At 50.7% G+C, this 19,141-nt stretch overlaps 7 protein-coding genes across 7 annotated transcripts; 2 read left to right on the forward strand and 5 right to left on the reverse strand.

The window, feature by feature from the left end:
• Nucleotides 1-117: 117 nt before the first annotated feature.
• BJY04DRAFT_151765 (mitogen-activated protein kinase) lies at nucleotides 118-1,930 on the reverse strand. Its single transcript, XM_073708894.1, has 5 exons — nucleotides 1,409-1,930; nucleotides 1,165-1,360; nucleotides 733-1,114; nucleotides 338-685; nucleotides 118-287 (listed from the first exon to the last, which is right to left on the reverse strand). The coding sequence occupies exons 1-5, from the start codon at nucleotides 1,513-1,515 to the stop codon at nucleotides 259-261; spliced, it is 1,062 nt and encodes a 353-aa protein (XP_073565636.1). The 5' UTR covers nucleotides 1,516-1,930; the 3' UTR covers nucleotides 118-258.
• Nucleotides 1,931-2,905: 975 nt separating this feature from the next.
• Nucleotides 2,906-6,624, reverse strand: BJY04DRAFT_201135 (COPII subunit SEC24). Its single transcript, XM_073713037.1, has 4 exons — nucleotides 5,821-6,624; nucleotides 4,115-5,761; nucleotides 3,489-4,058; nucleotides 2,906-3,367 (listed from the first exon to the last, which is right to left on the reverse strand). The coding sequence occupies exons 1-4, from the start codon at nucleotides 6,322-6,324 to the stop codon at nucleotides 3,356-3,358; spliced, it is 2,733 nt and encodes a 910-aa protein (XP_073565637.1). The 5' UTR covers nucleotides 6,325-6,624; the 3' UTR covers nucleotides 2,906-3,355.
• A 720-nt stretch (nucleotides 6,625-7,344) lies between these two features.
• On the forward strand, nucleotides 7,345-10,255 carry BJY04DRAFT_201139 (kinesin family protein). The gene is made up of 3 exons (XM_073713038.1): nucleotides 7,345-7,925; nucleotides 7,980-8,389; nucleotides 8,442-10,255. Exons 1-3 carry the CDS (start codon nucleotides 7,658-7,660, stop codon nucleotides 9,990-9,992), a joined length of 2,229 nt encoding a protein of 742 aa, XP_073565638.1. The 5' UTR covers nucleotides 7,345-7,657; the 3' UTR covers nucleotides 9,993-10,255.
• A 245-nt stretch (nucleotides 10,256-10,500) lies between these two features.
• Nucleotides 10,501-12,130, reverse strand: BJY04DRAFT_223693 (MCT family MFS transporter; the record flags this gene model as incomplete). The annotated part of the gene is made up of 4 exons (XM_073717764.1): nucleotides 10,501-10,939; nucleotides 10,998-11,587; nucleotides 11,648-11,754; nucleotides 11,809-12,130. The coding sequence occupies 4 exons, from the start codon at nucleotides 12,128-12,130 to the stop codon at nucleotides 10,501-10,503; spliced, it is 1,458 nt and encodes a 485-aa protein (XP_073565639.1).
• A 630-nt stretch (nucleotides 12,131-12,760) lies between these two features.
• Nucleotides 12,761-14,472, reverse strand: BJY04DRAFT_201140 (AIM24 family protein). The gene is made up of 6 exons (XM_073713039.1): nucleotides 14,182-14,472; nucleotides 14,009-14,127; nucleotides 13,881-13,952; nucleotides 13,658-13,828; nucleotides 13,487-13,605; nucleotides 12,761-13,431 (listed from the first exon to the last, which is right to left on the reverse strand). Exons 1-6 carry the CDS (start codon nucleotides 14,381-14,383, stop codon nucleotides 12,906-12,908), a joined length of 1,209 nt encoding a protein of 402 aa, XP_073565640.1. The 5' UTR covers nucleotides 14,384-14,472; the 3' UTR covers nucleotides 12,761-12,905.
• Nucleotides 14,473-14,805: 333 nt separating this feature from the next.
• On the forward strand, nucleotides 14,806-16,649 carry BJY04DRAFT_232183 (Tim22-complex subunit TIM54). Its single transcript, XM_073719703.1, has 2 exons — nucleotides 14,806-15,018; nucleotides 15,085-16,649. Exons 1-2 carry the CDS (start codon nucleotides 14,928-14,930, stop codon nucleotides 16,428-16,430), a joined length of 1,437 nt encoding a protein of 478 aa, XP_073565641.1. The 5' UTR covers nucleotides 14,806-14,927; the 3' UTR covers nucleotides 16,431-16,649.
• Nucleotides 16,650-16,776: 127 nt separating this feature from the next.
• Nucleotides 16,777-18,760, reverse strand: BJY04DRAFT_211045 (transcription factor domain-containing protein; the record flags this gene model as incomplete). Its single annotated transcript, XM_073714347.1, has 3 exons — nucleotides 16,777-17,650; nucleotides 17,707-18,312; nucleotides 18,366-18,760. The coding sequence occupies 3 exons, from the start codon at nucleotides 18,758-18,760 to the stop codon at nucleotides 16,777-16,779; spliced, it is 1,875 nt and encodes a 624-aa protein (XP_073565642.1).
• Nucleotides 18,761-19,141: the final 381 nt, after the last annotated feature.

The raw sequence follows: 19,141 nt of genomic DNA on the forward strand, positions 1-19,141 counted from the left end.
TAGTGATACACTTTGGCTTGTTGGTCCGGAGTTGTGGGTCATAGTTAGTTGTATGGATAGTCCATCATAGAATTGCGCCATGCCTTTAAGAGCAAAGCTCCATTTTGTTAGATTAATCTAAGTGGACATGAACAAAAGGTGGTTAACTAATCCGCAAAATAGGTATGACTACCTGAACATTTCTATGCAATATGATATGTGCAAGCGTGCTTGGAAGCCCACTATGCGCTACCCTTTCAAGCCTCCCAACAGTCTACCTTACCGCATAATCTCCTCGTAGATCAGGACTAGGGAAAGTTAGCGAGTATACCAGTGAACAAGATAGTGTCTTACTTACCCTTCAATTGCTCCTTGCTCAGGGCATCCTTGTTCTTGTCAAAATCGAAGAATCCTTCAGGGATCGGAGGCGCTGTAGGCTCGTCGTCTGGGTCGTGGTATGGCTCCAAATAGGGATGACGCAGGGCCTCTTCAACAGTAATTCTCTTTGTTGGGTTGAACGCCAGGAGCTTCTCTAGCAGATCCAGTGCCAGGTCATTGCTCTTCGGGAACAGTGCTTTGAAAGGAATCTTCTTCTTGAAAGGAAGAGAACGGATATACTCCCGAGCCCGTCGGGACTTGATTCCGTAATAGTCTTCCATAGTAGGTGTTCCAAGAACATCCAAAATTAGTGTAAGTTGGTGGTGATCTGTCGCTAATTAGCCCACTTTCGTCAATCAGAACGCCCAGGCATACAATCTTTTCCAGGGAACAGAGGCTTTCCGCTTAGCATCTCTGCGAGGATGCAGCCCACACTCCAAACATCGATTGCCTTTGTGTATTCCTTGAATGTCAACATGATTTCCGGGGCGCGGTACCAGCGCGTCGCCACATATTCCGTCATGAATCCGGAGTTGTCGTCGGTTGACGCAGCAGAACGAGCTAGACCAAAGTCACAGACCTTGAGGTCACAGTTCGCATTTAGGAGAAGGTTCGAAGGTTTGAGATCACGGTGAAGAACGTTCGCGGAGTGCATAGCTTTCAACGCACGCAAAGTTTGGTATATGAAGTATTGGCAGTGGTCGTCCGACAGGTCCTGCGTACGGATGACACGGTGCATGTCTGTTTCCATCAATTCCTACAGGCCCATTAACCATAGATCACACGTATAGATCAGGGCGATGGTACCTGAATGAGATAAACTTCGTTGAAACTTTCATAGTTCCGCGGTCTTTGGATATCCAGGATTGAGATAATGTTCTCATGGTTGAAATACCGGAGTAGCTTCATTTCTCGCAGAGTTCGCAGACAGAACATCGAATGGTCAAACGGAGTAATCTTCTTGATGGCCACTTTCTGCCCAGAGGGCTTGTGAATTGCAGAACTAGTTTAGTTAGCATACGACCAGTATTGGTTCCGGCTATATTCCTACCAGACAACACCGTAGGCGCCTTCGCCAATGACATCTTGAATCTCGTACTGATCAGAGACGTTGAAGGAGATTTTCCTCGAACCTCCTTGAGGAGGTTGCTGCACCATTTTGACTGAATCCGATCTAGACGAGAGTCAGCAATATGTTTGTGAGACGGGATATGATCCGGCGGTCAATGCGGTATCCTGAGATTATATATTCAGAACCTGCCGAGGGAGCAGTGCAGGGTACCGTGCAGAGCTCGAACAACCAAGCAAAAGTTGGAGTGCTGTCATGCAGGTACGCACTGCAGGCCACATGTCCGTCTCACCCAGCCACTTTATAGAGAAATGGAGTTTTGGCGCTTACAGTCGGTTCAGCTAATATATCGATAAGGTTCTGAAGGGCTCTAAGAGTCCGTTCTCAATTTGCGTGCTGAAACAACGAGGTGGTCGGAGCAACAATCAAGTGCGGGGTATGATCCGTGTCGGCTGATATTGCTCGAATGTTGGAGTGGCTGATGGTCGCGTTCGTGGTGAAGGAGAGCTTAGGATAGAGATAAACGGGGTTGAGAATCGAGTCATGCAATACCCAAACGTTCGAGGATAGTTCGGAGAACGAGGTTGACAGGGATCTTGTGGACAAAGCAGGTTTCCTATTCGGTAGCCGATGCATCAATTACCCATCGCACGAGAAAACGGGGAAGCGATGCGGTGACAGAAGATTAGAGCAAATGCGGTGTTGCGACAAAAAAGGGGAAGCTCACCACTCTGCTAGAACCTCTCCGTCGCTGTTTAACTCGTCGGTGTTTCACAACCCCAATCTATTTTGACTTTTGCTCTGGTCCACGTTGGGCTCCGTGCGGGCGAGAGCGAGGCAGCTCAAGGACAAGAAAGGTCAACCGCGGTAGGTCTAACAAGGAGGAGGAGCTTGAAGGTCGGAAAATCAATGCGGAGGAGAACCAAGAAAAAGCAGTTATGTTAACAGAAAGGCCAGACGGAGTTGGAGACCCAGTTGAGGACTAGGAGCAGAGAGGTTAATAAAGCAGGCGTAGATCGGCCAGGGTGGGGTACGGGCTGCTGAGGTGAAACGAGGGGAAGCAGACAGGGAATGCGATAGCTTCAACGAGATGGGGGATAGATGTCAGGAGACGTTCGTACCTGGCGATTGACGATGATAAATAATTAGGAGCTGAAGATAGATCGCAAGATGGAGACTCTGGGCCCCTTTGGACTTGGAGAGGAGTCAGGATCAGAGGCACGAACCTTGGGTGGTGAAGTTGAGGAACGGAGCCAGGAGGGGCAGAAGCAGCGAGGAGATTGGGTCAGGAACCAGCAACAGAGGGACACTTCTCTGTCTGTCTCGACCAGTGTTTCAACCGTCCCACACGCACGATCAGACAACTTTGAAGGTGTTTGAATCTCGACAGGTTGACGACGCCGTCAGGGAAGAGGGGCAGTGCTCCTTGAAACTGGCGCTACTGCTGCCGCTTCAATTGATCACGGCGTCTAGTTTCATCACACATCACCAACCACATCAAATCAGATCCAGTTCCATCCCAGCCTCTTCTTCCATCAAGTCTCCTACTGCTCTTGATTTGTCTGTCTATTCTGGGCACCCGGCCTTCTTAACAGGCTAAGCCGTGATCCAAAGTTTACAGTGCATGATCAACACAGGCCAGACCAAGTCTGCTGCTCATTGGGAAGACTCATTACCATTCATTCTGCTCCCGTGGGGATATGCGGGCTACCGGGCGAGATAATCAACGAGAAAAAAAAAAAGGAAAATGCCACATCTACATCTTACTCCGTACAACCCAATCGACAACGAGTCTGGCTTGACTGAGATGAAATATAATACAACGAACAGGCGAGATTCCGGAATGGAACGGCGAATGAGACAGCGATCCCACGTTTATTGTTGTAAATATGAGTCTCATATAATCGACCAAAATTGTAGAAGCTATCATTACTGGACGACCTGTCACGGCGTGAGCTCGTCAGTCTAACCTATCAAGTACGACTTCGCAGGCTTGGAAGGTGACGACATAGAATGAAGAAGAAAAAGTAAATAGTACGGACTGGTAAAAAGGGTCTCAAACCTTTTCCCGCAATGAGCCCATCCATTGCACCAGGCTGACGCCCTGGTCGGCTCGGTCTTCCACCAGCATAGTCTGTGCCCACAGGCGGAGCCCAGGCTCACCATCCTCCTTGACCACATACAAGTGCGGCACCACAATGCTGCCAACACCCTTTGATCGATGATCCCGGCTCTTCTCGATCACCGCCCGAACCCGTCCGTTGAAATCGTTGTCGAGCTCGGGGAGATTCTGCTTGCCAACTCGAAGCTGCGTCCTGTCGGCCAGGCCAAATACGTCGAGGAGGAGCTGGGGCACCGCATCACGTCCAACCCACAGGAATTGGGTCTGGCCATCATCAATGAGATATAGGCCATAAGGGACTATCCGCTCAGACGACAGATTGACAGGGGGAGGGAGGACAATCTCGCCAGTTTGTTCGTCAGGCAAGCCAGCATTGTCGGGCATATCGTGGAGTGAATACATCTTCGGGTAGATGTATTGGATGAGAAGAGGGAGGGGAAGAGTGGACAGCAGGCAAAGCGCCGCGGAACGCATATCGGTCGGTATCTGCGCGGATTTGCGTAGACCAAGCTGCATATTGCAGATTAGTAAAAATAGGTATAGCCCAGGTTACAAGGTAAACTCACGTTCTTGATCAGGGCCAAGAAAAGGACGGGGAGGCCTCTCAGATTAGCGGGGAATTGCAGACCACCACCACCAACGCTTCCACCAGCAAGCTCCTTGCGGTAAGTCGAGAGTAGTTCCACAACCTTGGCTTGAAGAGCCTCTCGGGCCGCTTCCAGGCCGCTTCCGAGCGTGCGTTCAACGGCCTTGTGGCTGAAGAAAGTGGTGATAGCTTGTTGATCCGCCGACGCATAGATATCTGCCAGATTCTGTGTGGTAGGCAATGCCAGGGTCAACACTCGGATCCTGCGCTCACCGTTGCAAGTTGTGTGAAGAACAGCGGTTTGCATGCAGACAACGGGCTTGGTGACGGTTTCATCAATTGCAACCTCGACCACATAAGCCTGGTCACGCGGAAAGGCTGGGAAGGCGCAAAGATCAGAGCTGCGGTTGAAGAAGTTGCCGTAAAAAGTGTTCATGCGCAAGCCTGTAGTAGCACGGACACGAAGTACAGCCTCGAGGCCAATCTCGGAAGACAAGTAATCGGAGAATTCGCGCGCAAACTTGATGGCATCCTCACTTCGGGCAGCATTCCATCCCGGGTAAAAGTATGTCTGACCACCAGTGTACCTGGGCAAGTTGCTGAGCGAAGCTACGTCCTGATACTGAGATGAGAACAGGAACATGTCCACAGACACCTGTGCTTTGGAACACTCGACTGCGAAGCTCTTGTAGAAACTGTTTGCAGTCTGGAGCAGGCCACTCTCCTTGTTGGTTCCTAGGACCTTCTTGTCTTCTCTCATGGTCAAAGCACCGTGGCCGACATTGGGCAAAGAGGAAGTGAGAACGGACATCTTGCCTCCAACCGGAGAAATAAGCTTGTATCCGGCACGTAATGCCGACCCCATCGCGCAGCCATTGTTCTGCGTGTTCTGGAACATCTCCTGCAACTTGTCGAGGAAGACCTCAATGTTGTCCCGACACTCGCTAAGTGTAACCAGAAGATCGCCAGGGATCGGAAGGAATGGCTCATCTAGGTCGCTAACCACCAGCATCCGCGGGTCGGAGACCTCTGACCCGTCCCGAGGGATGCTGAAGTAGTGAAGGCTAGAGTCGACGGCAATGAAGCCAAGTCTCGTCCGGCGGTCTGCATTGGGGATCCGGTCCAAGCTCTCCTTGATGCACCGGGCACTGGTCGCCAAAAGACCGTTGGTGACCGACGCATAACTCACATCGATCAGGAACAGATAAACAAGCGGCTGCGGCGGGCGGACCATGTATTCTTGGGGCGCGACAAATTCCACAACGGCATGGTTGAGGTCCGATCTTAATGACCTGTCGGCGGGCTTCTGGAGAGTTGTGTCCCAATCAAAGGCCTGTGGCACATCGTTGGTCAGATTACACATGTTGCAGCGCCAGCGATGTCCATGATCGAGGAAGGTCACGAAGGGGTTGATATAGGATCGACAGCGTCGGCAACGGGAAATGACCTGATCTGGAATAACGGGAATTGGATCTTCGGCGTCATGGAGGGCACCGTAGGGTTGTATCACGAGTGCAAAAGGAAGCTTAGACTTTTTCAGAAGCGAGTGTGTTGTTGGAACGGCATTTAGCGTCGACCGCACATATTTAGGGGGGCAGTTGGCATAAGGAGAGGGGTATACGCTGGACTAAGTAACAGTCAGCACCATCATTGTATCAAGTCAAGGTACCTTTCTCGAGCACGTACCCCAGGTGGCAAAACAATTGGGGGTGGAGGGTAGTCCAACTCTGCGACATTGAAGGGCTGAGTGAGCAAGTCGGTCGGGTACAGTTGATTGAGGGGAACTGCTCGCGGGGCCTGGGTGGCTTGGGGAGCTGCTTGCGGTGGCATGAGATGAGGGTCTGTTACACCCATCGCACCAAATTGCTGGGTCATTTGCGCAACGCCTGGAGCAACTGGTGGAGCGTAACCTTGGGCCATCTGGGAAGGGTCGACTCCATACGCAGGCTGTTGTTGCGGCTGCGGGGGATAGGCTCCGTAGCTCCCCCCGGCTTGCTGCTGGCCTCCTAAGGCAGCATTGGCACCAGATCCAAACTCAAAGGCCTCCCCGGCGTATGCTCGCTTCTTCTTTCCACCAGCATGGGCTTGTGGAGCAGAAGCAGCTTCGCCGGGCTGCTGAACAGGCTCCCCATAGCCGGGCTGTTGACCGTACCCGTCCTGGGGAGGGTAGCCCCCTTGTGGAGATGCCATTTAAACTCTTATATATTCCAGATAGGTGATAGTCGTGATTCAAATCTCGTCCTGCGCCGTTCTCGGGGGGGTGAATGGTTTTCGGTTGCGTACTTCGTTACGGGCTCGCTCTATCGAAGAGGTCAATGACCCAGTCACGCAAGGTGGGTGTGGAGTCTGCAAACTCACAATGGAAAAACAAACTCATGAACCAAAGAGATAAGGTAGTTGGCTGGGTCCAATAGATACAACCCAGCAAGAAATGCAGAGGGGGTTTTCGAGGTTGGAGGCGACTATTAACGAGATGCAAGTCAAGCTGGAATTGAACCCGGAGGTCGGGTTACGGTGGCCTTTGCGCCTTGCGCCAATCAAATTGCCCCGCAGCTTGACCGACTCAACGACTCGGAGACATCATTATTTACACACTGTCTGCCAGCTCGGCCTTAAGCCTAGGCGGATAATTCTGTGCAGAAAGGAAAGGCTTAGAAAGGCCTCGTATTGGTATCTGGGTTCAGACGGTTCCATTGTTTGATCTTTGATCATCCCAGCTGTGTGTGAATGATCTCATCGTAACAGCTACTCGAGTGCAGCATCCTTCATACAGTTCTTGAGTGTATGGTGGATCCTGTGATTCTGTAAAGGCTAGGTAGAAGCTCTCATGAATGCTACTGAGTTTTCGTAGCTTTGCGCTAGCACTAGTTATATATAGGTGTTTCTGTTAGGATTGTATAAAATCACTCATTTCGGAATATATAAAACAGACACATAGTATGATCTATATACTACAAGCCTATTGGGGGATACCAGAAAGTCACTTAGACAGATTCAATGTAGATAGAGAGAGTTAAGCAGTCACCAATTGTATAAGCAATAGCGATATATCTTGAAATACGCTGTTGAGTGCTCTCGAGTCTCGAGTCTCGAGTCCTTATAGTATGAATGGATGGATGGTGTTGCCGTGCCAACGCCCCCATGACCGCTCGCACCACAAGCTTCAATTCCATCCTCACACTCCGGAGTACCTCACCTCAAGACCTTACACTGCGCTCGTGCTTCAGCTTACCCGCTCTCGCTTTATTTCAGCGTGTCTAGATTTCCTTTATTTCGCATTGGCATTGCATCTATTTTTGTTTCTTCTCCTATGTTTTGATTGACCTTCTCTGTGTATTCACAGCTATTCTGGGCGCGGAAAACCCCTGCGGGATCGGATTCACGTCTTGACGAAACACAATTCTCGACCTACTATACCTACGCTCCAGAGGCTACCGATCGGAACCGGGCTTGTATAGTGAACTGCGACGCGGTGCCGTTCATCGATTGCGGCACTGGAAGTTTGAAAGGAGCGACTGGCATAATGAGTGTTCGGGTAGTCGCTCGGGTTAGACCACTGCTTAAATCAGAGAGAGATGTTGATGTTATCCTCCACACTGGCTCCAAGCACACTCTATCCAGCAAGGCCGACAGGAGGAGCTCGCGAGAAACGTCAAAGCTAGCGGCGCTGAGAGATAGGGATACTCTCGTGCGGATTCCGAACCCAAAGAATGAAAATGAGGAGTACTCTTTCCAGTTCAACGCCGTCTACGATGCCAATGCGTCTCAACAGGAGCTCTTCGATGCGGAAGGTTCGCGATGCGCCGTCCGACATTTGATATATAGATTACTGACAGGAATGACAGTTTCTCCGACCATTAAGCACCTTTTCAACGGCTTTGATGTTACGCTCTTTACATACGGAGTCACTGGAACAGGGAAGACGCACACAATGCGGGGTGGTAAAAGCCTCGCTGAACGAGGTGCAATCCCCCGTCTCCTAAGTGGCATATATCGACGGAGCCGCAAGATGGAGAAGGATAGCAACGGAGAAACTTCAGTCAGCGTCTCTTTGAGCTATTATGAGATCTACAACGATAAAGTCTTCGATTTGTTTGAGCCACCGGAGAAGCGAACGCTAGCGGGGCTGCCGCTTAGAGACAACGGGGGAAAGACCGTAGTTGTAGGCTTGACAGAGAGGCCTTGCCATACCCTGAAGGAGTTTGAGACCCTGTACGATCAAGCCAACACAAACCGATCCACTTCTGCTACCAAGGTTTGCCAGCCATTCCCCAACACAAAGTCACAGCTCAGCTGACAACGTACAGCTTAATGCACACTCGTCACGATCTCACGCTATCCTCTGCGTCAGGGTTGCAATCACTACTGGGGAGCAGACTCGTATCAGCACTGCGTCTGCCATCGACCTTGCCGGGTCCGAGGATAATCGCCGTACAGACAATGATAAGGAGCGCATGGTGGAGTCTGCGAGCATCAACAAGAGCCTCTTCGTCCTAGCTCAGTGTGTGGAGGCAATCACCAAAAAGCACCAGCGAATCCCCTACAGAGAGTCAAAAATGACTAGGATTCTTTCCTTAGGGCAGAACAACGGATTGACTGTTATGATCTTGAATCTCGCCCCGGTCAGGTCTTACCATTTAGATACCATCAGCTCACTCAACTTCGCGAATCGCACCAAGAAAATTGAACTGCGAGAAGTTGAGAATGAGCCCATCTTCAAAGGACCTCCGAGACCTGCACCACGCCCGTCAGCTGCAAACTCCGTCCGGCAACCCCTACGGCCGTTAGCTGCCTCGGCCAATGTTAACCTGGCGGCTAATAAGGAGGCAGCGAAATCTGGCGACGCAAAACCGCCCAAAGCGTTCTCTGTATTTGCGGACAAGCCGCGTGCAAGAAATTCAGCTCAATTCAAGAAGCCTGAGTTGCCCAGTCGACCGTCCTTGAGCTCGGAGACTTCTGGAGCGCGTTCTGCGAAGGCTACACGACTCGCCCAGCCAACAACCTTCTCTCAAAAGCATCAAGAAGACATTTCTGCTAAAATTGAGGAACTGGTAGAGAAGAAAGTCGAAGAGATACTGGCTGTGCGCGCCGTTAGCGAAAAGTCAAGGCAAACACAGGTCCGCGAGTTAAATGAGCAGGTCCAGCGACGGCTAGAGCTTCTAGAGCAACGGATAGAGGGCTCAGAAGATGCTCGAGCAGAAGGGTTATCCTACCTACTCATGGCAAAACAGCATCAAGGCCGCGGAGAAGACAGCTCGGCGCTGAGGATGTACCAGCTAGCTCTGCCTTTTTTCCCTCAAAACGAAAAGCTGATTAGAAAAATTGATACGCTGAAACAGCGGACGGAGAGCAGGTCTCGACACACGTTGGAAACTAATAGCACCCCTGCATCAGAAACCAAGAAGGGCATGGGTAGTATGCTAACACTCCCGTCTGCGAAACAAGCTCTCAAGCGGCCCGCCATTGACGCTGAGGACGCGGACTACGAAGATCCCACATCCTTTGCAGCAAACTCCGATACTGATTTCGAAGAATCCGCCATCAAACGCAAGAAGCGCACAAAGACAAAACCAACGATTATAGAGATGGATATGGCCTGCGGTGAGGTCACCTCCCCACGAACGATTCACCTCCTCTCTATTATCAACTCTCGCGACGTGAGCCAAATCAAACTTCTCAAGGGCGTTGGTGTGAAGAAAGCGGAAGCCATCGTGGACTGTCTCTGTGAGATGGATCAGAGCCTCGAGCGCTCCGAAGTAGATGCCCATGTCCGCATTAACAGCCTCGCGGAGCTGAGCAAGTTGAAGGGTGTGGGTGTGAAGACCGTTGAAAGCATGCGCATTGGAGTTCTAGTATAGACTGCGAAGTGATGATTGCATCTTGCATTGCATGATTGGCATGGTTTGCATTTTCGGAGCCGCAGCTTGTCTTGCTTGTTCTTATTTTGGTTTTATTTAGCTTTATTGTTGTTTTGTTGACATTCCCCATATGTTGGTCTGTTTCTGGTCTGTTTGACTTGCTTGTTTTTGTTCTGCATCTGCATGACGTGCATGGATTGTACAGGGTGCATCTTCTACGCATTTATGCTTCTATTATGTTGAAGCGAGGGTGTTTAGGCGCTTACTTATGTTAGGTATACATAGGGTACATAGTCAATATATGCATGAGTTCAGCACTGACGGGGCGTTTCCCAACCTTAATGCACACTTGATAGAACGTTTCCTTCGGGCAGGAGGGAGCGTCAAGTTTTTATATTGGCACTATATAGACCCCAGACCATAGTTGATCCTAAGAGCATTCTTTGCTCCTCAACTGAACCTTTATGCCGCTCCATTCAGTTTCAATGCTTCAAATTATATACGCGGCTCAAACACGAATTCCAACTCTCCACCCCCCATTCGGAACTACCCCTCTAGCCAACACATAGAGAGCTCCGCCTACAGCCATCGATACCGCACAGAACACCTCCATGCCCAAATAACTGCCACTAAGCGGCTCCGGTAGCAGCGCTCCAGCGATTGGCGTCCCCGTCAACGCCGCAAATGATGCGATCGCAAAGAAAGTTCCGCTGCGCACACCAATCTCACGGATATCTGAGATCTGGGCAATTAGGGCAGGAGCTAACGAGACGGCTGAGCCACCGCTGAATCCGTAGAGAGCTGCGAAGGTTATGGCTGTGCTGTTGTGCCGGGAGGGAAGCCAGAGGGCCAGCACGAGGATTATGCAGAGGGCTGTGGTAAGGATCATGAGGTTGAATCGGCCGAGGTGGTCCGCTAGGTAAGGGGGGATGATGCGGCCGAGGATGCTGGTGGAGGTTTTTTAGGGTTAGCTGGGTGGGGGATTAGAGAGGAGTGGGGGCGGACCTTGCTGCATTGAGGATGGCGAGGAGGTATGAGGCTAGGTAAGTTGACATCCCGTAGCGCTGGGCCTGGGTAGGTATAAAAGCAAACGGCAGGAAGAGGCCCCAGAATAAGAAGAAGGTTGCTGCGCTGGTGAGAATGAATGGGATTTCACGTAGGGGCCGGACGAAATCGAGAGGGTGGCATAATGGGGTTTTCCTCTTGTGCTGCAGCCTTGAGCGGATGGTGAGATTTGTGATTATTAGGAGGAACAAGCTGGTGAATGCGCATATTCGCATGGCCCAACCGAAGTCGAGAGCTGGTATAGTGCGATTCAGCATGATGGGGAAGATAACGCCGCCAAAGCCGGAGCCGCTCACGGCAACGCCGAGTGCGAGAGCGCGCCGATGCCTGAACCAGGTGTTGACGGATGTCAGGCTCGCATGAAAAAGGGCACTTGTGCCAATGGGGCTGCAGATTCCCTGCGCCAGGAGGAATTGGTAGTATTCTGAGGAGATGGATATCATCATCAGTCCAAAGACGTGAAAGAAGGTGCCGACAATAATAATCCATCGAGGACCGAAGTTGTCAAATAACACTCCCACAAACGGACCCTGGTTGAGTTTACAAGGTTAGAAAGGTGATACATATGTAGTGGCATGCATGTATATTACCCCAAAGAACATCATGAAGTACTCCAGAGAAGTGATCCATGTAATCGTGCTTGTGTCGACATCTTGAAGCTGATGAGTTTTGTAGTAATCGATGAAGACACCAATACCTAGTCTTCAACATTAGAAACACGCCATCTTGATACGTAAAAGGGTGGGCGTACAGCTGATCCAGCCAAAGCTGACGAACATGCCGCAGAAGGCGCCGACGACGGTACTCCATGCTCGAAGCCCTCCATCAGGAGGAGCATCAGGAGGGAGGCCGTTTGGAACTGATGCCTCCCGAGACTGGGTTCTTATGGCTACTTTCTCCTCATCACCTTCAACTGCACCGTTGGTCAAATCTATTGTGTCGGCATGCTGGCCCGGTCGTTCGCTCGACGCTTCGTTGCATGCTTGCACCCCGGCGTCGAAGCTTGCGGTATGACTAGGCGTACTAGAAGAGTCATCTGCAGCAACAGTATCGCTGCTAGACAGGCTATGCATGCTCACACTGTAACGAGCCGGTTTATTCGTGATTCTGTTGAGATTTGGACGTCGTGTTCAGGATATGTGTGTAAAGACGATTTACCACAGCACCAGTCCTAGGCAGAATGAAAAGAGGGACATCCCATTTGCACATTTGCACATCTGAATATCGGAACCGGCAATTTGTTTGGCTCTGGATGAGTGGTGATGCAACACAGCATTCCTGGTGACGACGTTTCATTCGATGCGGAGCCCTGGCTGCCCTGCCATCCAGCAAGGGTTGGACTATCGATCGAGTTGTTGATCAAAAAAAGCAATATATACCTGATTATTGTTAGCCACAGTCCAGAGGGGATCAAGACCGAAAAAGGGGAAGAAAAGAAGACTTGGAATCATGAGTCGGTCTCCCTACGCTGAAGAGGAGATAATTCGTCACCTGGGCAGATACTTAGGTACCTTCAACTTCGATCTCTGTATCTGAGGACAACCCACTTCCAAACCACACAGCCTCGTCTTGAAAGTTTTGAAAGATCGACGAAGTGCAACTCGATAGACACGTTTATATCATGCTTGCGTGATTTCCTACTCACTGCAATGGACGCAGGAAGCTCTGGCATTAGTAAAAGCACGATGTATGGTTGGACTGTCTGAAGGGAGGAAACATGAAATCGGATGAGTCTGCCACCACAGGGCCTATATGAAAGGTCTATAATACATTGATCCTGCAATGAGTGAAATACAAAAGAAGGCGCTTAATGCACACATGTAGCAAACTAGAGTACCAAGCCTGGATTTAGCTCGACTGCCCCGGCTTCTCAAATATCACCTTCCCTTCCTTGGTGAGGACGGCAACACTTTGGCTGACGCCTTTGATCTCTTGTTCGATTTCATCCACGGTCCTTGATCCAGGTACCTTACGGACAGGGGTACCGTCTGACGTGGACGCATCTTCCTTGGCCTCCGGTTTCGCGGGGAGAATGGTCAGGCCCCGAGGCGCGCTTGCGAGTTCATTAACCTCGTGAGTGGTCAACACGTCGCTGACTCGAGACCCGCGCGACTGTAAGAGGACAGTAGAGGGACCATCAAATTGGAGGAAGAGTCTGTCTCCCCAGATTGTCATCCGTGACCATGTGCGGATCCGATGGAAAATCTTCATAGCTGTTTTCCAAGAGTCTGTTTCGGACATGGCTTGGATAAATTTCGTGCTTTGCAGGAAAGTCGGCAAGCTGTTGAGACCTGGAACCTGGAACCTTAGGTTTGTAGATTTGAAGCGGTAAGGCCGGGGTGGGTTAGAAGATACAGAGTAAGCCACAACATTGCTTTGCAAGTATTAGCACTTTGGGCCAAAGGCAGACAAAACCAATTCAGACATACCTGGGGTGAACAATGTATTGCTCGCCTGCCTTCAATTCAACTGAGTATATTTGACCGGTACCAACCAAAGCAAGTAAGCCCCTTCCAGTAACTTCGGAGTTGCCCCAGTGAGCCAAGCTCTGCAACCATTAGCCCAAGTACTTTCATCCAAAGCAAAAAATGCAGACAAACCAAGTTCGTGTTGATAGTCGGTCGGATGGAGAGGGAACGTCCGGTCCAAGCTAGCAGTGCTCGTCTCTGAGCCACCATCCAATCCACAGATCCGTTGAGGTGCACGACGGCGAAAGATGTGACGGGAGATCGAGTGGAGACCAGGGCAGTGACGGGGCTAGCGGAGGTGATCTATTCAAAGTTAGTAAGATCTCCGATAGCCAGAGCCACGGTATAGAAGTACCTTTTGGTATAGAAACGGCACGCCAACAGGGGCTCGTCGGAAAGGCTCAAGCACGCTCAGTTTTGAAATCACCTATAGCAGTGCCTGTCAGTTGAAGCTTGGGGATGGTAAATCCTTTGTCGCCCTACATTGTCCGCTTTCCCACTCAAGCCCACCAAGGTTCCCCGCCGAGTGTAGAGGTTTTGTGAGGCCGAAAGCGAAACCGAGAGTAGCGAATAGGGTGCTCCGACGACATCGAATCGCGCATCTGCATTTCCTTGGAATTAGCATAATTCCTTCAGATTCGGAGTGGAGTACGTACCGGCAGACTCTGCAGAGCTTGGAGTGTCGACAATGGGCAGATTGCTCCCATTAACCGCCGCTGGTCGCTCCGAGGGCGTAGCACGAATCTGAACATATCTTGCTTGAACTCCGCGACACAATGACGCAGCTTGTCGCGTCCGGCGAGGAACGACTCGCGTCCATGTGAGAGCCCTTACGCCTTGCCTCAGGGGTTGAGCCATTGCGATGCCTGAGGAAAGTTTCCCAAGAAATAGGGTGTTGAGGAGAACTGCTTGACAGAAGTCTGCTGTTGCTCTTGTCCGCGGTAATTCTTCCTTGAATGCCCGGATTTGCGCTTCCAGATCGGGAAAAGCGTCTACTCAACCCAAGGCTTGGCATACGATTATCTCGAAGTATAGTTAGCAGTACGTTCAGTAGTTCTGGGAAAGAATTGCGCTCTTACTTATGACTATACTAGATCTTGAGCAAAACTTGCCTCTGTCGAGGTCTTCCATTATACAATCTACGATTAATGTATCGGATTATAGGCCTGGGGAAACATGCGCAGCCTGTTGCCTGAAAAACCAGGCAATAAAGGAAAAACCACCTCCGAGGAGCTTTGGCGGATCCCCGACTTTTTACTCCGTACAGCACGCTCGACGTTCAAGCCGACTCTGAACTAACCGAGGGTGATTGGTGGCTTCCTTTCTATTCTTACGCCCTTGATAACAAGAATATCTCTATATATCTGGCTCTAGGATACGACACTACCGCCCATCCCGAGCCATGTCAGAATCCTCGAACGCTCCTCCGGCTTCGGGGGAGGCGGCAGCGAAGAGCGCACCCAGGCCACAAAACCCAGCAATGAAAATGATGGGTAAGGCTTCTTGCAGCTCTCTACTAATCTGGGCTTCATTCGCTAATATGACATTTTCCTGCATAGGAATGCCCAATTTCCGCTTCAAGCTTCCGTCTCGCAACTGGTTGATCTTTTTCGCTGTTACCGGCTCCTGGACTGCAGCTGTTGTCTACGACCGCAGAGAGAAACGCCGCGCACAGAAGAAATGGTGTGACCTCGTCGCGCATATTGCCAAAGAATCCCTACCGGTGGAAGAGACAAGACGAAAATTAACTGTGTTCTTGGCCGCACCGCCGGGTGACGGGCTCCGGACCGCCCGCGAACATTTCAAGGAGTACGTTAAACCGATTCTCGTCGCGGCTGCGCTAGACTACAATGTCATTGAAGGTCGAAGGGAGGGCGATGTTAGGGCAGCGTTCGCGGAACAAATCCGCAAACAGAGAAGAGCTGCTGGCGAGGCTAGCACTGTGATTGCGGAGCCCACGAGCGAGGACATCATTGCTGATGCCAGAAAAAGCACCGGAGTGCGGGAGGAGCCCGGGCCAAAAGGAGACCTTGTCATCGGGCGTCACACTTGGAAAGAGTATATTCGTGGTCTACACGAGGGTTGGCTCGGTCCTCTTGACCCTCCGCAACCGCCCGTTGAAGAGATTGCTGTCATTGATGTCCCCGAGACGCTAGCCGAAGGAAGCACAGACACCCCATCCGCCCCAGAACAACCAGAGGAAAAGAAAGAAGAGGAGAAGAAACCCGCCAAACCCATCGGACCTACTCCCGCCTACGTTGCCCCAGCCGATTATTCCTCACAAAACCTCCCGCCATCGATTCCCCAATCCCTCGACGGTTCCGTCCCCATTACCTTCCCGCACCTGCTCGGCTTCCTAAACACTCCCATTAGAATCTACAGATACCTTAATCAGCGCCATGTCGCTGACACCGTTGGCCGTGACGTCGCCGCCCTCGTCCTCGCTTCGTACACCCGCCCATACACCGATAGCTCCTCCTTCGGCTCAGATCCAGACTTGAGCGCCGCATCCAACACCACCCTTCCACCACCATCTGCAGATAGCCCACAAGAGCCCCTGTCAACCTACGAGCAACAATCCCAGCTCGAACACGAAGAGCGCGACTGGCACAAATCCGTCCGCAAGACGGACGAGGCGAACCCTGATAAAGAGCGAGAATGGCTCAACCCCATTGCACTTGATCCCCGCATCGCAAGCCGTATGCAGCGATACATTGTTTCTCCCGAGGAAGAGGCTCGCGCGCAACGCATCGACCAGGGAGCTGAATATATCATTGGCGAGGAACGGCCACCACATATCCCCTTATGGCAGCGAGCGTGGATCAAGTATGGCTACGGAGAGGATCCTGAAGTCGCGAAGAGGAAGCCAATTCTCGGAAACCTTGATGGAGAAGATGGAATCTAGATCTGATCTCTGTGCAAGTGAGCTGTGGGGATGTTTTTTGGAGGATTTTGGGTTCCTGGATAACATAGACGCCGGCTGTGCCATCAATTACTATAACTGTACAATAATTCATGTCATGCATATTGTGTCACTAGGTAGAAATCTCATACTCGAGTTAATTGTACCATCCAAGGTCTGAAATAAAGGGAAAAACTGTAAATAGAACGCTAAGTAACACGGGTATATATCCAGCAGTAACACCCAACTGTAGAAGACATCAAATGACCCATTCGCTTCACCAACGACCCTCGTGCAATCGAAGGCTATACTACAGGCTCACCCCAGCAAGCTGTTTATAAACACCATCTTAGTTGAGATGGTCTGGGCTAGTATTCTCAAGATTGAAAGAAATATACTGAAAATCCGCAGGAGCCATCAACGTAGCACCTTCTGGATAATATGATCCTTCAACCGGACCATAGCTCACAGCAGGTACTGCCAACAATTCACGAACAGGTGCGGATAGCTGTAAGAAATCGTGTAATAAGCTGTGGAGCTTCCATTTGCGGACCCCGTACTGAAGAAGGGCGCCGACTTGATTCAGTAATTCACTGGCTTCCTCGTGGCGCTTTAGAGAGTGCTCGATTTCCAGCACCGGCGGGGTGGGGTAATCAACCAAGATTTGGGGAGGAGCTGGAATGTGACTCGAATGAAGGTCGAAACCTCGTCTGATCAGGCTGGCAAACTTTCGGGTGACTTGATATATGCGTTGAATATCAATGTAAGTTATCATTGACAGCCAGGTTTGGGCCTCGAGAACCTGGTGTAGTTGGCGGGTGTAGTCAATACAGCGGTGGAAGAGGAGTAATTCGGTATATTCGCAAGTCGGGGGGTGACGGTCAGACGGTGATAGTATGATTGTGGTTGTGTAAAGGAGTTCTAACCGATACAACAGCGGGAAAAACTGAGTGGAGATCGTGGGCGTGTTATTGTACCATTCATTTGCCTGAAAACAAAGGTCCCAAATCCGTTCTAGAGGCTGAGATGAGGAATCGATGGCGGTAAAGTATTTGTCTTCGTAGGCCGTCGACAGTAATCGTCTAATTTTGACCATGTTCCAGGCCGGCTCCAGACTACGAGAGAAGATATAGCTCTGCTCCCCAGTGGGATAGGACGCAAAGGCAACCTTTACGGACTTGTCAGAGAACGAATATGTCCTGTCTAGAGCGGTACTCGTTGCCCTGAGGGTCGGCCAATTAGCTACAGTCAAGGATAATACGGGCGGGGGGGGGGATACCTGTCCAGAGAATAGATACAATGGAAAACTCGCCGCCGTAGATCTTGCTGTTCCGCAGAGGGCACGGCTTCTGCATGGTGGTCCTGGTGCAACCCTAGGTCAACGAGCACTCTAGCCGCCATACCCACTAGATACCAGGTCCGAAAATGCTTTGGATCAACGAGAGAGTACTGGGCAAGAAGCATGATTGCCTGGATTCCCATAAGAGTCCCGGGTAGAAGAACATCTTCGGCATACTGCAAGGCTTCCGAAACGAGAGACAAAGCCATTATATGGTTTCTGTCGTTGAATGCTCGTGACATCGATGCATGAGCAGTGGCTAGTACCATGCGCAGAAACCAATTATCGAAAGGCTTTGCAAAGCGGGCACCATTTTGGTAAACAGTGTCAACCGTAGCCCAGAAGCTTGTTTCTTGAAAGAAGGGCAATTGTACATAAAAGGTATCGAAATAGTGCTGCGCAAGCGGAGTGATTTCGGACCGAGATGGGAGCGGCTGCGGGGAAAACCTCGGGATCTGTTCACCAAGGGAAAAGGACAAGAGCAAATTGGCAAAAGAGGTGTTTGAGGTAATTCCCTGAAAGTCTCTTGAGGTGGCGCTCACAGACCTAGATCAAAAAGTCAGCATGGAAGTAGTGGAGGCTTGATGGAGTCAACCAACAGATAGCCGAAGTCGCCCACAAGATCATCTATATTAGACACTTCTTGACGATGGGCTTGCGAGATGGGTCCCGAAGATGATGCTGATGTTATTGAGCTTTCGTGAATAACACCTCCTTGACCCCCAGTCAACAGTTCTTTGCGCTGACGGAGCTCTGCGGCCCGTTTCTCGAGTCGTTCACAATAAGCCTCCAAAGAACCCACATAGCTTCTCTCTTTCCCTCGGGGAAATTCGTCGCTACTGGAACAAGTGTCTGTTTTCCCTGCTCTTTCGCAGGCCGAGCAAGCGGGAAGTTTCCCATCACATTTAATCTTGGCTGTCCGGCATCTTGAGCACGCAGCAACTGGCCGACTGACTTTGAGCAGTGGTCTGTCCAAGAATGAGGGATCGGACATTCTAATAGAATCATTCCCTACACAAGACCCGAAAATCAGTGTGAGGCCACAAGGGAAATCTCCTATGTTCCACAAGCCTGTAATCTCCTTACATCAACCACGGACAGAACAATCCAGATGATGCGAGATTGGTTGTCTCAACAGATCAATGGTGTGTTTCAGACAAAACCCAACATAGCATAAAGGGGCCGAAAATGGAAGAAGCAAGTATACGATGAAGTCACTACTGACCACTCGAAAATGCGAACCACTGCGCGGCTTTAGAGCAAGGACGGAGGCTAGAGAATAGCCAAGATGCCAGACGGGACGGACAGTGGGGTGAAATCTAGCGGAGACTGAAGGATAAAGAAATAGAGGCGCTGTCAGAACGGGTAGGACTCA

The sequence above is a fragment of the Aspergillus karnatakaensis genome (genome assembly GCF_047715665.1).
Source record: "Aspergillus karnatakaensis strain CBS 102800 unplaced genomic scaffold BJY04scaffold_76, whole genome shotgun sequence".
NCBI lineage: Eukaryota > Fungi > Ascomycota > Eurotiomycetes > Eurotiales > Aspergillaceae > Aspergillus > Aspergillus karnatakaensis.